The 17,044-nt window shown below is 40.2% G+C and overlaps 1 protein-coding gene across 1 annotated transcript in view; it reads right to left on the reverse strand.

Annotated features, from left to right (window-relative positions):
- LOC124278435 (prosaposin-like) overlaps positions 1 to 17,044 on the reverse strand; it is a 43,210-nt gene that overhangs the window by 25,593 nt on the left and 573 nt on the right. The window contains exons 2-5 of the mRNA XM_046714140.1: positions 3,601 to 3,641; positions 3,398 to 3,475; positions 1,702 to 1,764; positions 334 to 393 (exon numbers count right to left, since the gene is read on the reverse strand). Of these exons, the coding sequence (XP_046570096.1) occupies positions 334 to 393; positions 1,702 to 1,764; positions 3,398 to 3,475; positions 3,601 to 3,641 (242 nt within the window). The remainder of the gene's footprint in view (positions 1 to 333; positions 394 to 1,701; positions 1,765 to 3,397; positions 3,476 to 3,600; positions 3,642 to 17,044) is intronic.

Raw genomic sequence — 17,044 nt, forward strand, 5'->3', positions numbered from 1 at the left:
ATCTCACAAACACTTTACCACAAGACTTGAAAACATAACATTTACTCTGTTAGCATACACTGGGTTTCATTATATACTTATAAGTCTTGTCATCTCCAAACAACCTATCCAGCTCATGCTTCAAAGCAGTTATTATATTATGTTCTACCTCTTGATATACTCATGGAAACAAATAAGGGATAACATGAACGTACATTTTCACCCACAATGCAATATAAAACATGACCAGAAAACTGGAAGAGTGTAGGACCACTTGCACTTTCGTGTGTTCCTTTATTTGTTTCCATGAGTATATAAGTGACACTGATAAAGACTGACATGAAATGTACTTACATCTTCCTGGGCAAGATACTTCAGCATTTGAGGAACATAGTTCTTCATAAGTTGTTTGCACTGAAAAAAAATAAAATAGAAAGTAAAACATTCCTACACTAAGGAACCTTGTTAATCTGTACAATTTTGTTTACAATCTTTACTCTGTACACAATTTTTGGATCAAACTGTAAAGTGTATTTAATTATTAAAGGAGGACACTGTCTCATTATGTCCATGGTCTTTGTTCAGTTTAACCTTGGAACAGACCAGACGATTAGTTTGCATTGTGTGCTGCCAGTACACATACAGTGGTGGGGGTGGTGGTGGGGTTTGGGGGGAGAGAGAGGGAGAGATGTGAGAGCAACCAGTCATCCCCTCATCCAAAGACTCACTTACAATACACCAGGTCTGAAAGTATTTTCTAACCATGCATCCTCAAAGAAGGGAACGCCACATGATGTACGACTGATTTGTATACCTATACAAATCATTGTATACCGCTCCTCAGATAAACATTTGACACAGAAGCCAACAACATCAGCCTCTATTAGAAATTACAGAATTTCTTTTATTTTGGGGAAGTAGTAGATGATTTAATATTGATCCACAACAAATGATATATTGCAATGAAATTCATATCTTCAGACAATGACTTAGTCATAGACACAGAGGATACTAAAGGACCTTCCGTGTAATACCAATTTTATTAAACCAGTTAATGATTTAGTATAAAACAAGTGAACTGACTGACTGAGTTTGGTTTTACGCCGCTTTTAGCAATATTCCAGCAACATCACGGCGGGGGACACCAGAAATAGGCTTCACACATTGTACCCATGTGGGGATTCAAACCCGGGTCTTCGGCATGACGAGCCAACGCTTTAACCATTAGGCTACCCCACCGCCCCTATAAAACAAGTGAAAGTGAATTTGATACTAAATCTTTCATGAGTTTAATAAAAATGGTATTTCACGGAAGCGAGTTTAGTATTCTGTTTATTACTCTCCAACATAAATTGATAGAAACTGCCTACAGTGTGATGACTCTCATATAAATTTTCCGCAAGTCAAGCAAGGTCTAATACCATTGCCACAGAGGCATTAGCATTGTGACGTCATAACTGTAACCACTATGATGCCATATGTCTAGCGGTATTACACTAGTGTAATATTGCCTTAAAATATTACACTGCAGTATGTTCCATGGGCAAGCAATAAACGCCCATACTCCAGCCTGTTGTGCCAGGGTGCTCATGACATTGTGGCTGGTGTACCAGCAGTGTTGAAAGGGTAAAGTACTACTCACATTTTTTAACAGTTCCCCAGACCCCATGCCTTCCCATCAGTATACACTGATTAAGTTTTGTTGGTCAAGGTAACACTCACCATTTCTTCCAGGCCACCAAACTTAGAACAAACAATCTGGTCCAGGAGTTGTTCGATCTCAGCCTGGTAGATAAATCAGTGTAATTACTCAGTGGGTCAAATTTTTATATACTGAAGAGTATCCACCTATTATTCACCAATATGAAATGTTTTGAAATGACTCTGAGGTGCATAAGATGGCTCTACTCAAAACTAAAGTTAAGAGAGTGAAAATTTACAATTACATTCAAGGAATATTGAACAAACTTTATAAATAACAGCTTCTTTTATTACGTGAGTGCAATGTTTCAAAACAGATTATTGTACCGTTGCCATTCCTGCTTGACAACGGTACAAGAATCTGTATCGAAACATCACCCTCATGTAATAAAACAAGTTGTTATCCATAAAGTTTGTTCCATATTGTATGTCCTAACTTCTAAAATGCAACTCAAAGAAGTTACATTCAAGCAAGTTTGAAAGGGACTAATAGCCATATAAAATACTGCAACAAGACCATTTGCGAACAGTAAATATCATTTGTAAAGAAACAAGCATTGTCACTAAGGTGACATAATCCCCCGTCGCAAATTATCAAATCAGACTTAAAAAGTAATGAAAGTTTAAGATGAAGTTAAATGTCAACAAAAACATGACCAGTCAACCTCTCTTGATATCTTGCTCTTTAGTTGTTGAAACACACAAATATTTTCAAGACTGACTTTGACCTTGACATGAATGTCATAGTGTATGAAATATGCAAAAGTGGTACTAAATAAATTGCTTATTGAAAATCATTCAAAGGAAGTCTTGAAAGTCTATGAAGAAAATCCAGTGAATTCAGGTTAACATGCTGAAATCTTCAAAATGTCACAGTGACCTTGAAAATTATGTGAAGGTCACCAAAATTGACTGCGCCCTACACCTTCATTAGATGAAGCTTGGTGTCAAATATGAAAAAAATCCAGTGAATGTTTATTTGCGATATCTTGCTGACTATCTTAACATGCAATTTAACATGCTGAAATCTTCAAAGTGTCTTTGTGACCTTGAAAATTAAGTGAAGGTCACCAAAATCAAATTTCCCTAGATGAAGCTTGGTGTCAAATATGAAGAAAGTCCAGTGAATGGTTCTTGAGGTATCTCGCTGACAAGCATAACATATTGTATGCAGGTTAATATGCTGAAATCTTCAAAGTATCACCATGACCAGTCTTTCTTATCGTTTCTCATATTACAGATTAAATATAAATAACAAACACTAACATTTAAACTTTATTATATTTTAAAATTTAATGGAAAATGGCAAAATACCCAATTGAGTTTGAGTGAGGTGAGTACAATTTATTTAATTACTCAAAGGAAAGTTAGGATACCCAATTGAGATGAACACAAGGACCAAAAAAGTTATTTGTAGCTCTGTGACTGGGACCTTTCTTATACTGTGATGAACCTAGGTCCCAAATATGAAAAGAATCTAGTCAACGGATCTTAAGATATTCCAATTCGTATGTATGCACGGCGGGGGATAATATACTAGTTATGACAATATTTCTAAGTAAGAAAAGTACATGTTTCCTAAAATTAATAAAATTCCACCCTACTTAGCATACCAAAATATAACAAGTATTCTAAAAAACCTTTAAATAGCAATGCTTAACAAAACACAAGTCACTGTTGAACTTGAAAAGTATTGAGCTCCTACTGAAAGACTTACTGTTGTGTTGGCTGATGACACGATATTGGATATATCAGTGAAGAAGTTGATGCAGTCAGTGCACACCTTGTCAGCACTCTACAGGGAAGAAAGGTGTGAAAATAAGTCCTCGGCATTGTTGCAGAATTACAAAAATATTGTTTTAACTTATGACATCTACAGATAAATATTCCCTTTCCATAAAATTTTAACTACAGACTTACCCCTCCGACAGAGACAACCTGGCCTGCTGCCTGGCCATTGGCTGAAACAAAACAGAATGTGGTTACCATGGTTACATACAAACAACAATTTCAAGTGACTGATAAAGAAAATAAATGACAACAGAAATGAACAAGTTTAATGTTCCCACCGATATTACATTAATGAATAATTCAAATGAATGAAATAGAAAGAAAGAAAGAAAGGGGAGGTGTGTGTCTGGACTGGGAGGGGGGAGGGACTGAGCATATTGTAGTACAGTAGAGTGAGGACCTCCCCCGTAGGCTGCTATCAAAATTGGTCATACACTATATTGTGATTTACAAAAAAGGATAAATGTTCAACAGGTATATTTCAACTCCCCACTTCAACATGTTCAAATCATTATTTGTGGGACTGTAAAATTTAACGTCTCCTTCAATCTAACATGGCCCTAGGAGACAGTGAGGTACATGTGTCATTTGTATAGGGGATTACTCCTGACTCAACATGACTCAGGAGAGGCCGTGTGATTTCCTAATGACACAGACATACTTCCTACATATAGTCAACTTCCTCTGCACCGTTCCGAGAACTTAACTTAAAGCTCCTTATATTATCTCAGACTTGTTTAGCAAGCTTGCTAAGTTATCCTTGTTGATTTGTTCAGATAATCACATTTTTATACCAATATGAACACCTGTAACACACTGTCTGAGAAATGACATCAGGGTGCTTGTCAAATTGTCATTTCAAAACACTCAAGTATTTTGTTATAATTTACAAAAAAAGTTTATCAGGAACAACTCCCACGATAGCTGGGATTATCAGTCATGTGTTTGTACACTGTTTTCCTCTCCAGAAATTGACTTAACGCACACTGTAGAATCTACCATTCTGGCAGGAAATGATAACATACAGATTGAACATAGACAACTGATGTCTGTCAAGGCAAAAGTTACACTAACATACAATCTGTGTTCCTGATACAGAACATACATCCTAAAACACACTTGTATGGTAACCCTACGTTCACCGTACTGTATATATAATAACTGGCTATGTATATCATATATCATTGTGAATGGTGAATAGTGAAACTGGAGGGATAGTCAGGGGAGAATAAACAGTATTTGAGATATGTATACAAATAATTGACTGTTTGGACAAGGAAAATATTTGATTTGAGAAGACAGACCAAAGGCTCACTAATAAGTACCAATATCTGGCCAAGGCAGTCCAATAAGGAACCCCATTTGGCAAAGTCGTCCAATGAAGACACACTTTAGTAAAAGGATGTATGATATTGACACATATTTGGTAAAGCTGTCCAACAAGGACACACATTTGAGTAAGGCTCCATACAAAGGATATACATTTGATCTTTTTGAAAGAGACAAACAAAATTTATGAAGTAATTTACTGTTTCTTGGTCTATTTTATCACAGCCTCGGACACTGTCTCGATGTCCTCATCTTAAATTCATTTCCTGATCATGAAACGAAAGCAAAACTATCTTCACATCATTTCCATAATCACTAAAACCACATGTTTGTTTGAGTACAGGACATGACTGCGAACTCTGAACAATGAATGTTTCCTGTACAGTGATGTTGGAAGTGTCCAGTTGTTGTGTGCATGATTCTCACACACGTCTGCACAATCAAATAATAGAAATTGGGGCAGAGGAAATATTTCTTAAATTCATAAATTTCCTGTTTACATCTCAGCTTTTGAAACCAATGCACAGATTAACAGTCTGGGATACAAAACATATTCAACAATTCAAGCTCCTTGTTTGTTTGGTCTCAAGATTTCCAATACATTTTCAGCTTTTGCAAATGTAAATCTAGACATTAAAACAGTAGAAAGAATGAAAATCTGATTTCAATGAGATTGGTTATATACAATAGCTTCTCCAAGAAAGACTTCTATGATGAGTGTGGTATCTGGTTTCATAGTCATAAGACTCGAATGGTAATAGGGTAAGTCGAACCTTAAATTTGAATCCACGTCTGGAACTAACATGTTGCTAGTGTGATGTGGTATTTGGAAACTCTTATAACATCAGAATTCGGAATGAAAGACGCAAGAAAGACGCCGTTGTTCCTTATTTCGGAGACAGTCTTATTTTTGTTTAAACTGACTGACTGACTGAGTTTAGTTTTACGCCGCTTTTAGCAATATTCCAGCAATATCACGGCGGGGGACACCAGAAATGGGCTTAACACATTGTGCCCATGTGGGGAATCGAACCCGGGCCTTCGGCGTGACGAGCCAACGCTTTAACCACTATGCTACCCCACCGCCCCTATTTTTGTTTAAAGAGATGTAAGGTGCGGTGAGGGTCATGTTGATCAACCATTCGGGTTCTTTAAAGTCTGCCAGAGACACCCGCACATACGCGTTGTCTTTAAGGCTCAGGACGTACAAGGTGTTTTCCTCGCAGGGTCGATCGAATCTCTCTGTGTCTCCTAGATAACCGAGTGTGACGTTGGGATGATGATTGTTCATCGTCTATATAAAAATGTTATAAAATAGTTTCCAAATGTTTTTCTGATAATTTCTCAGGTGTGCACTTCAACCCCATGAAATGTATGATGTCGGGTAGGAAAATTTTGGCGAGTGATATCGTGTCTTCCACGGCCACGGTGACTCCCTGCAAACTGGTGTGGGAACCGATGCTCCCCCGCACGTAAACAGAGCAAACGTGGAATTGTTGTTGTTTGGTCCACCGGAGTTTGATTCCTTTCACGTTTTCGACTTCACGTGATGATGGTTCGCCGAGGTAGACTTGGAATTCTCTGGTATATTTTCCAGGATGTCGACCACGTTGTCGATTTCAGACACTATTTGCAATCAAACGTTTTGCGTCCAAGGTTTACTCGATAGCATGTGGGATGTCGTACTCAAGAGGGCGCTGATGATCACACTGCGTCTCACTGTCGGGACGTAAGCCACGAGCAGGATTCAGTTGTTCACGACTTTGTTTAGGTGGTGGTCTTTGGTTTTTTTCTGTGACCGTGATGTTGAGAAACCAGTCGGTTCGAGATTGTACCAAACCCGAATTTGTTGTCATCGGTGAAGACGAGGCTGTACTGCTTGTTTCGAGAGACGATCGTGGTCTCGACGTCGTCTAGGTCGAACAGTTTGCCACTGAACGCTGGGTATATCATCCATTTATCCTCACTGCTGCGGACTAGGATGTAGCGATTGTTGCTGTTCGCTCCTGCGGTATCGACGATATCGCTTAACTTACTGTCGGGTCCACCGGCGGGGACTTCAACGTGTTTGTAAATGTTATTTTTTAGTTGCAAGGCGTACAGCTTACCGTCTATTCCTGGGTCGTCAAATCCACGAGTGTCCCCGAGGTCGGAAATCGCTAGGTTGACACATTTTCTTAATCGCGTTCCTGGGCTGTGGGCTCTAGTCATTATCGTATGTGCAGCGTTATGCTGAGGTACCTTATATTAATAGGATGGTTATTTATATCTAAAATACATATTTTTAATTCCGAGATGGTACCTCACGTTAATTTCTTCTACGATTCGGTTCTGCTGTCTTTTCCGTTTTCACTGGTACGGCCCTCAGCAGCGTAGAAGGGCATTCACCTTGAATGTTGTCCGTCGTGCTCGGCTGATCGAGATGAATGCACAGTTCGCGATACGGAATGAGATCGGGTAATTTCGTGCTGGTTACGGTGGTTTCCAGGGTGGTATGTCGTTCGGCGTAAACCCGAGCGTTTTAGCCAACGGCCGACTGAGTCACAAGTTGGTTTTTTTCGTTGTTAGTTAAAGGTCACATGCAACCAAAAAATCAAACATAATTAAAACACAATTATCACTTATTCATGACATATAATATACATTGCTGGTTATGAAAAAATATATAAACAAAATTATAAGCGTACAATCGCAAATCAAAAGTGCAAAATTGTGTACTTCGGTTTACTTCCCAAGAAACGAAGCAGCCGGGATACCGAACCCAGTCAGAGCGGGTGGGTGTGCACTCAAGTGTAACGGCTGGTTCATTTGCAGATGCCCTCACGGCTAATTGTGTGTATATATATATAGAGATGTTGGGTTTTGTAAATACATGCTCATTTTTGGTGTATAACATTTTGCAATCAACAGACATCATAACATGTCATGTGTTCAAGTATCACACCTGCCTGTCTGTGTAATTACATAATGTGACAGAGACCGAACTCGGGCCATAAATCAATGCGTTTTGTTTATGGTGTATAGCCATGATTGGTGTTAAGTTCAAATTGCATGTGGTCAGTGATAGCAGCTGTGTATTGAATATTGTCATTAGCAGACAGGCAGGCAGACACACAGGTGTCAATAAAACAAGACATTGAGTTTTGTCTGTGACAACGACATATCAATATCACAGTTAGAAATTCTGTCAACGCTAAATAATGACATTGCTTTTAAGTATCGAACTGAGAAAGTGACTCGGTAAGAAGAACGTGTGGTGAAATAGACAAATGAAATTATATAAACAGTTAATTTACTGTCATAACATATAAAAAGCTCGCGCCTGTGAGATATCAACAAAACATTAGAAAAATAGCTCACACCAAAGCCTTCACCGAGTATTCACCCGACAACCCGCTTCCAAGCTGCGCGAACCTATTTACTTGCGCGCGTGCTATGAGCGCAGCCCAGCTGTTGAAACCCGTTTTCCCCAGAAAAGTCGGGGGAAAATTAGTGAAACGTTTGAACTCCGATTTCGCGCGGTTTTTCATCGCGTTATTTTTCAACTTTATAAGTTGAATTTGCATTTTTGACGATTTGTTTCGGGAAGTCCATACCGTAGGGTATCAGAATATGCAAAGTTGTGTTTTACGTTGCATGTGACCTTTAACACGACCGTGCCATTCGAGTCGTTCATTTTGAGTTCAGCCCCCCACGGGTTCGAAGATTTCTTCGTTTAGCAAGCACACGCTGTAGTAGCTGTCCGTTATTTGGTTGCGGGTGATATTGACGAAAAGCCTGTTGTTTTTGCTGTTGATGTTGGTCCATCGCGGTAGGTAGGTGATATCGCAGAGTGCGACAGTTGAACGGACTCACCGCTCGTTATTCCTGGAAGTGTCACGTACATATTAAAGTATATATACCCATTATATAATAATTTTAAAATGTACAAACCGGGAGTCGATGCGGATGGTTTACATTTCAGAGCACAGTTTATTGATGCGTTTAAAAATTACAGGGTTTCGGTGACGAATGTGAAAACGGTGCATGCTTGGTGTAACAACCCGATGCAGTTCTAGCAGAATCAGTTCAATTTCGCCGTGTGGTGCTACAACAGGATGTGGCTTGGCGTTGAGAGACACTCGGTGTGGCCCACTGGGTCGGGTTGTGTTTATGTTTCACGTGTACTATCAGATAAGACGTATCCTCAAAGAAATCAGCGCTCCGCTTCCACAGGACAAAGGGTGGGGTGCAGTAAACAATCCGTACGATCGACGTGCGTACGAACGAATTTGCAACGAATTCGAAATCCATCCGAAGACGGATTGGCGTTTGCTGGACCATGGTTTGGGTATACCATATGATGGCGTGCGATCCGTGAAAGAAGTCAGTGATGATTTACTGAAACGAGATTTACTACGTCAGGACTTTACTTTGTCCAGTAATGAATGGCGAGATGATCGTAAGAAATTTAAAGGTGGTGTTGCTTTCACCATTCAAAAAGTGGATCAACCCAAAGACTCTGTGGACGATTGGAAAATGTTCATGCTGGACACGTCGAAAGGGTTTTTACTCCTCCCGGTGTTGTCAGATTGGACGATTCGATTCGAACGTACATGTGGGCGCTGGTGGGCACTCAGGCGCAAACATGTTCCAGCATCGTGGGTAAAGGGACTGCTTACGACGCGCAGGCACAGTTCGTGTCAAACGTTGAGGATGCTATTAATGCTCCAGTTGATCTACCGAGTGCCATCCAACGCTACCAAAACGTGTTGGAATACGCCCGGTCGAAAGTCGACTACCTGTTCAGTGTGGGATTGTATATGGCTCCGAGCGACATGCAACTGATAATCCATAAAGTGGTCGGCTACAACAACGAAATCGTCATCGCCACCGCCGATCAAAAGTTGGGTATCAACCCAGATATCAACGTCTTAACCATCACGCCTACGATGACCCGTGAAACTGGCATAGTGGCATCATCCCCGAAACCTATGGGGGTTCGACCACAACCACCACAGCCCCTGTGGTTGAAAACAAAGAACATCTCGATCATAAAACAGCGCTGGTGGGATCGCGGTTGGTTTAAAAATTCCTTAGCCGCAACGTACACCAGACCCACCACGGCGACGATGGCTGCCCACAGGTTTTGGCCGAGCCAAGTGACAGTTTTAGCCAGCCTACTCAGTAGCCACGAGACAATGCTACCCAGGATTCCCGCAAGGGCTTCGGCGGCTTTGCCTGCAAGTTTAGCCAGGGCTTCGCCGAGTGATTTCAGATGTTTTTTACCCAGTCTCTGGCGTCACCACCACCTGGTGGTGCCGCCCATCAGCCCATCAGCAATACGACCAGGGTCTATGATGAAGCCCAATGCTGTAAGAACGCTGGCGATGGTAATGCCTTGTTCCCGGAACAGAGTTAGTGGAGGACTCGGTCGATGGTTTCTCTCGTGCGACTGATTTGGGATCGAAGGGCTTCACGGTTGGTGGAAGCGGCTTCTAGTTGAGTCAATCTTTCCTCTTGTAAGTCGCGTAATCTCTCCTCTCCTCCTTGTTTGAGTTTTGTCTTCTCGTAAGCGATACGGTCGTCTAGTGCGTTCAGTTTGGCGATGTTATTTACCAGCGATTCGCGCATGGTTTGCATGGCTTTGTCTTAACCTCGAAGTTCGCGAAGGTTGTAAGGGGCTTCCTTCATTGGGGCCAGTATGTGGTCTAGCCCGTCTCTCAGATCGTCTCAATCCAACGCGCTCGCCGTGGCGCCGAGTTCGGTTCGAGTCTTTTGCAGATCTTGAACGACCTTCGGTGGAAGTTGTTTAAGCCGTGCGCCACCGTAATCTCACATGTTCAATTCGTTGCGGATCAGTTGATTCCCACCACGGCCATTGGCGAGTGTCAACAAGGCAAGCGGTTTTCTCGTGTTTGTTCATGAGATCGACCTCCGGATGAGCTTTCAATTGCAGCGCCCAGTTGTTGCCAATTTCGAATTTGGAATAGTCTCGTCCCAATGGTTCGACGTAATTTTTCTTTCGCCTCAATGCGTTGTAATATTCGTCTACGGTCTGCTTTTAAAGTTCGTTGCTATCGGTGTCACCCATGAACGAGGTGTCCAGCTGAGGGTCGGTGAAATTGGTCATTTCGATATCGTCCATTATATTAGTTATATTAAACGTGTAAGGGAAAAGAGAAACAAATACCCGACCAGGTTCTCGTGAGGTACCTCTACCAGCCGGGAGAACATGAAGGAGATACTTGGAAACGAGACACCGATCCGACATGGTCGATCAAAACTTACAACATAAAGTGGACATCAAAGACGACGAACCGAACTTGTACTATTTGAAAGATGGGCCACCGAGAGGTTTCACCAGAGAGGAATTATTGATCATACCTCACGACACAATGTTGCCCCCAACCAAGAAGTAGCGATTCAAAATATTTAACACTTACCTCTCTGTCGAGTGATCACAAAAGTGTCATGTGACCAGGAAAGTGTTGGCTCGCGGCCATAGAGACCAGGAAGCCAGATGTATTGATCATACCTCACAACACAATGTTGCCACCGCTCAAGAAGTAAACATAATAGTGTCACGTGACCAGGAAAGTGTTGGCTCGCGGTCAAGGTGACCAGGAAGTTGGCTGGGGATTCAAAAGTGGTATATAGAATAGCGGTACGAGATTAGGGCCTGATAAATTATTTGATAAATAAAGCTTTACAATGGCTTTTTGTCAGAATTGATCTTGTGCCCCCAGTATATATACTACTACAATATATTTTAAATGACATTAATACCATTCATGCTGATTTATCAAAACAATGAATGTTATTGAATCAAAATTGCACCTGACAGTATTCCAACCATTTTACAGCAGCGTGTACATAAATTAAAAGCAGGCCTGACAAACCAGTGATTGTCAGCATGAGCAACAATCCATGCAATCCAAGTACGAGGATGCAGAGTGAGTGAACTCAAGAGTTTGTCCACCCAACCAATCACTTTAATCATCAAAGAGTTGCAAAAACATCTGGTCTTATTTATTTTAATCAGGCAAAGATCAACTCCAGCTATCAAATTCCTGTCTATCTGTCTACCGCTAGTGATGCTCATTCCTCCAGGGATATCTGAACAATTAGACCAATATTCAGCCCAAAGTATACAGCAACATCAGCAATTTGTGTTTCACTGATAACTTTGCCAATAAACAAGAGGCTTTAATAATTAGTTTTACATTACGGGATTAAGTGTAAAGATGTGAATAATGTAAGTGAGTAAGTATGGTTTAACACCACTTTTAGCAATAAAAGATCCCCGACCGCGTCATACCAAAAGACGTTTAAATATGGTACTTGTTGGTCCTTGCCTGGCGCTCGGCTTTAATGGGTACAACAAGGACTGGTCGGCTCGGAGTCAGTATACTGTGTCTGAGTGGGGTATTCATGCTTCACTGCAGCATGGTATTTCAGTGGGCTAGCACTATAAAACCAGCTTAAGTCTGGGCTAGTACAAGCAGACGCACATACATATACATACGCATGCACGTCGTCATATGAGCGAAATATTCTCAAGCACAATGTTAAACCCAATTTCACCTCACCTCACCTTTTAGCAATATACCAGCAATATAACAGCAGAGGACTCCAGAAATGGTGAGAAAAAGATAACTTTTAAAATCATAAACTAACAAATTATCAATTTTCCCCCAATTTGCCATGGCTGGGACAAGGAACTAGTTTGGAATCCAAGTTACGTCAGTCACATCCGGATACAGCATTGTGAAAGTCATGTTTGGAGGCTCATGACCATGTGACAGCTACAATGTTGAAGCGACAGACTACCTGTGCAGTATGATGCACGCTGGACTTTGGCCCACTTGTGGAGACCTTTAATCCTACATCCTTTTATCAACTCATCTGCCACATTTCAGTTTTCATCACCATGCGTCATCCAAGGCTGACCCAACATTTCCTGCCTTAAACATCAACATGTCTGATCTTGAATCTAATGTAACCATTTCCCATGAATCCCAGTGGCTAACTGTTCTCGTGACTTTTATGACAAAGGAAGACTGTATGCCGTAGATCATAAAACTAGATGTTATGAACACAATCACGTTCTAGGAGTTTTACTTCGACTGCATAGGTTATGAGGGGGCCATATTTGTGTCCAAGTTTTATACAATTTATTGCTTGTTTGCTATTTGTCTGATTTTCCCTCTTGTAATTCAGATGTGGGTTGAGGAAGAATAGGGTTTAACTACACATTTTAAAGATTATTGCATACATATACAGAAGTGTGCATACACACATGTGCCCAAACAAATTCCACCTGTAATACTTTCTTGATGGCCCTCATTTCAACATTTAAAATAATAGACTTCAGTGACAATTTCAAATTTCAAAACAAGGTAGCTGTTCCTCCAAAATGAGGTGTCATTGTTTGTCAAAACATATCCAGGCAATTTGGAGGAAATATTCAGTTATGGAATAAAACAATTGTGACTTTTGCAAAGTACTTATTTCATTAAGTTTTAATATGGCTTCCATGCAACAATGCAAAACGTACAGACCCTAACAGTTATATTCTTGACGTAACTTCCATAGACTTACATGTTAATTTAGTATAGCATAAATAATTTTCATGAATTTAATTTTCGTATGATCCAAGTCAATTTTTGCACATCTGTGAGGAATCATCTTACCTACAATTACATAATTTCTGTTTAATTTTCCGTTGCTTATTTATCGAATGGCAACAATTTAATCAACATATGTACAGTGCCGTGAACTCCTTTGACATGGCGGCCTATGGGATCGTGCATTTTGGAACTATATGTAAGTTGATAAAAGTGATGTCATTAGTTAAACAGTGATCGGAAAATTGAACTGAAGTTACATGCGCAGAGCAGAGATGATTTCAAATTTGCCTGCCAAATTTTATAAGGTCTAACCTAAACTCACTTCATGAAAATTATTTATGCTACACTGAAATAACATGTAAGTCTATGGAAATCACGTCAAGTGTCCGAATATACATGGCATGAGTCTGTAGCAGTCTCTTCGACAGCCAGTGTTTCATAAGTCAACCCTGAGGGAAATACGGGGTTTTATCAGTCCCGAGTAAGGTTGTATTCCCCTCGCCTCCGGCTTGGGGAATACAACCTTAAGAAGGACTGATAAAACCCCATATTTCCCTCAACACAATGTGATAACGCATTTATCTAGCCGAATGTTTTTACTAAATGAAAAGAAAAGAAAAGAAAATTCTCAGTTGTTGTGGCAAAACGTTTCCTTGCTGCCATGTTGACACCAGCTGATCGATTGACCTCAATGCAGCGCACGTTACTAAAGGCTTGGAGATGCACGCTTTTCACGCTTTTCTCACTTTGCGTGCTCACCGAGGTGTGGCGGGATAATACGACTTTTGTACACCCTGCTCGCGGATTGTGATGGGTGTACATGGTATTTTATCAGAGTCGCGTGAACCAATCAAAACTCGACATTCTTACATGAGGCTGGATAACACTGGTTTTATCTAACTAGTCCAAAGGTTACTGTGGTCAAATGGACATGTGGTCATGTCAACACACACAGTTGCTGGAAAACGTAAATCTGGGAGAAAGAAGCGTCAATTTACGAGGAGATTTACAATTAGCAGCCCTGGATCAAAGAGGATTTTTTCAAGCTGCGATACTGCCACAATTCTTTCAGTTTGAGGATCCTCACGATTATAAATGTAAGGAAGAGAGTTTTATGGATCTTTATCCTAATGTGTATCACTTCTTAATGCCATTAAAGACATTATAAATGTAGGTCCATAATATGACAGACACGCTCATTTGTATATACATCTTTGAGTGAGCTAAACATTTGTTGTTCTGCAGACTTTAGTATGCCAAACTTTGGTAAAGTCAGTCATGGAAGTACAAAAAGGAACACGCTGGATGGGAACTTTCATGACTGTGCTGCTTGAAATATAAGTTCTAATAAGATTCATCATATATTAACTAAGCTCTCCAGACTGAGGAGCTCTATCTACAGAAAGGTATCCCTGGTATATGTTTTCAGAATCCTATGCCACCACTCCAACAGCTACATAATCGCGTTTCATTGCGGATTTGGAATCTTAGAATTATCACTGTTTAAAATAACATTTGTCCACTAGGTTGAGACTAAAGCTGGAACTTCCTGAAGTGTTAGTAATGTTTCCTTGTTGAACAATGTACCACTTTCCCTTTCTTTAGATGGCAGCTCTTTTGTGTCTTGCTTTTGTGAAACATTGAAACTAAAACCAGTTTCCAAACCCCAATGATTACTTTCAGTACACATTTTTCCTCATCAGTGAAATTTGATCAGAAGAATTTGTGTGGAGTCTTGAATAACGTGTCATGGTTCATCAACTTCCTCAGAAAACTCATGTGAGTATCTTCTAAGGTATCCCAGGTATATGTTTTCAGGAACCTATGCCCAAACCACTCCGTTATTGAGTTTCAAGGTCTATAATTTTAAAATCATCAGTGTTTGAAATAACATTCATTAGGCTGAGATTAACATGATTAAGGCTGATTAACATGATTGTCTCGATTGACCTGGAGATAGAAGCAACTATCTATTATCTCGGTACTGCTATTTTCTTACTTCGGCACAATGGTACAAGCAAATGACATTATCAAACGTTTACTTAAGACAAGTAACAAATCTAAATAGTTTTAATATTAAAAGTTATTTAGGAATTTCATTATGATTAGTAATATCATCATGTTTTTAACCAAAACATCTTAAGCTTCTATTCATTTGGATATAAGGTAACAATAACATAACAAAATAATTTTTTGCCACCTTAAAATGTGCCATACAATTTGTAGCCGGGTGAAGTTACACAATATGTCACTTCCTGGTATAGTTTTAGAACGGAAAATATGCAAATGAACTTATAAGTTGTCACGGGATTACTCTTTATGAAGTAAGTTTTGATTCGTGCAAGATGGTATGGCGGTAGGGGTCATACTAGTTTCAAAATGTCAGACAAGTTACTGCAAAGATGAATACTTCAATATTTCTGTGATTAGACATGACATTCCAATGAAAAAAATGACTTTCAAGAGCGATGAATTTTTTTTAACGCACAGCCAATGCAGGGCATGGTGTTTTTGCTTCTCTGATTATTTCTTTGTTGACAAGCCTACCACTTTCACTTTCGTTAGCTAGCAGCTCTTTTGCAGATCGTTTTTTGTGAAATAGCGAAACTAACATAGGAAAGATTTCCGCCCATAACCCCTGTATTCTATGCCTAAGATTTATAGTAAGAATAGATGTTTTCTTATAGAAAGCCTGCTCTAACCCTAAACCAACATAATGCTAAATCTAAACCCAAACTCTAAACCCTAACCCCTTGAAATAATCATAATAAATAGAATACATTTCAAGCGGAGGTGACGTGCAGAATTCCTACCATAAATTATTTTCCAAACCCAAATGATTATTTTCAGCACATACATTTCCTCATCATAAGTGAAATTTGATCAGAATTTGTGTGGAATGTCAGATGACAACCTGTCATGGTTCATCAACTCCTTCAATGATATTGAGATCTGGACTTTGTGGGGGCCACGGCAAAGTAGGAATATGATTTTCCTGTTTCCAACGGTTAGCCCGAATGGACACATGACATGGGGCATTGTCTTCTTGGAAAATCCAATTCCGGTTGACAAAATGCCTGGCAACTACAGGCCACAAGTGGTTATCAAGAATGGCAATGTACTTATCAGTGTTCATGTTGCCATCAACGACAGTTAAAGTTCCCACTCCATACGCAGACACACACCCCCCAAAACATCACTGAAAACTTCGAATTTCGTTCATGATCGGTACGAACCCCCAAACAATCGGGTCGTAACCGCTCATGCGACTTTCTCCACACATAAACTTTTCTGTCTATCCCAATCTGGACTTGTGTCTCATCACTGAAAATGACATTATCCCACTCATTTCTTCCCCAATGCAATTTTGTCCGACAAAATCGGCGTCTCTTCTCTCTGTTAACACGAGAAATGGTGATTTTCTTGCTTACCACATGTCTACGGTACCCCTCAGTGAACAATCTTCTTCTGACAGTGCGAGAAGACAGTGTAGTCTGTCCCTGATTGTTATATTTTGCTGTCAAATCCCCAAGTGTTTGCCGGCGATTTCTTTTCACAAGACGAAAAAGCCGTCGTTCGCTTCTTGGTGACGATTTTCGGGGCCGCCCACTTCTCGGCAACGATTTAACTGA

Source organism: Haliotis rubra, unplaced genomic scaffold (assembly GCF_003918875.1).
Source record: "Haliotis rubra isolate DU_JTF1 unplaced genomic scaffold, ASM391887v1 Scf237, whole genome shotgun sequence".
NCBI classification, from domain to species: Eukaryota; Metazoa; Mollusca; class Gastropoda; order Lepetellida; family Haliotidae; genus Haliotis; species Haliotis rubra.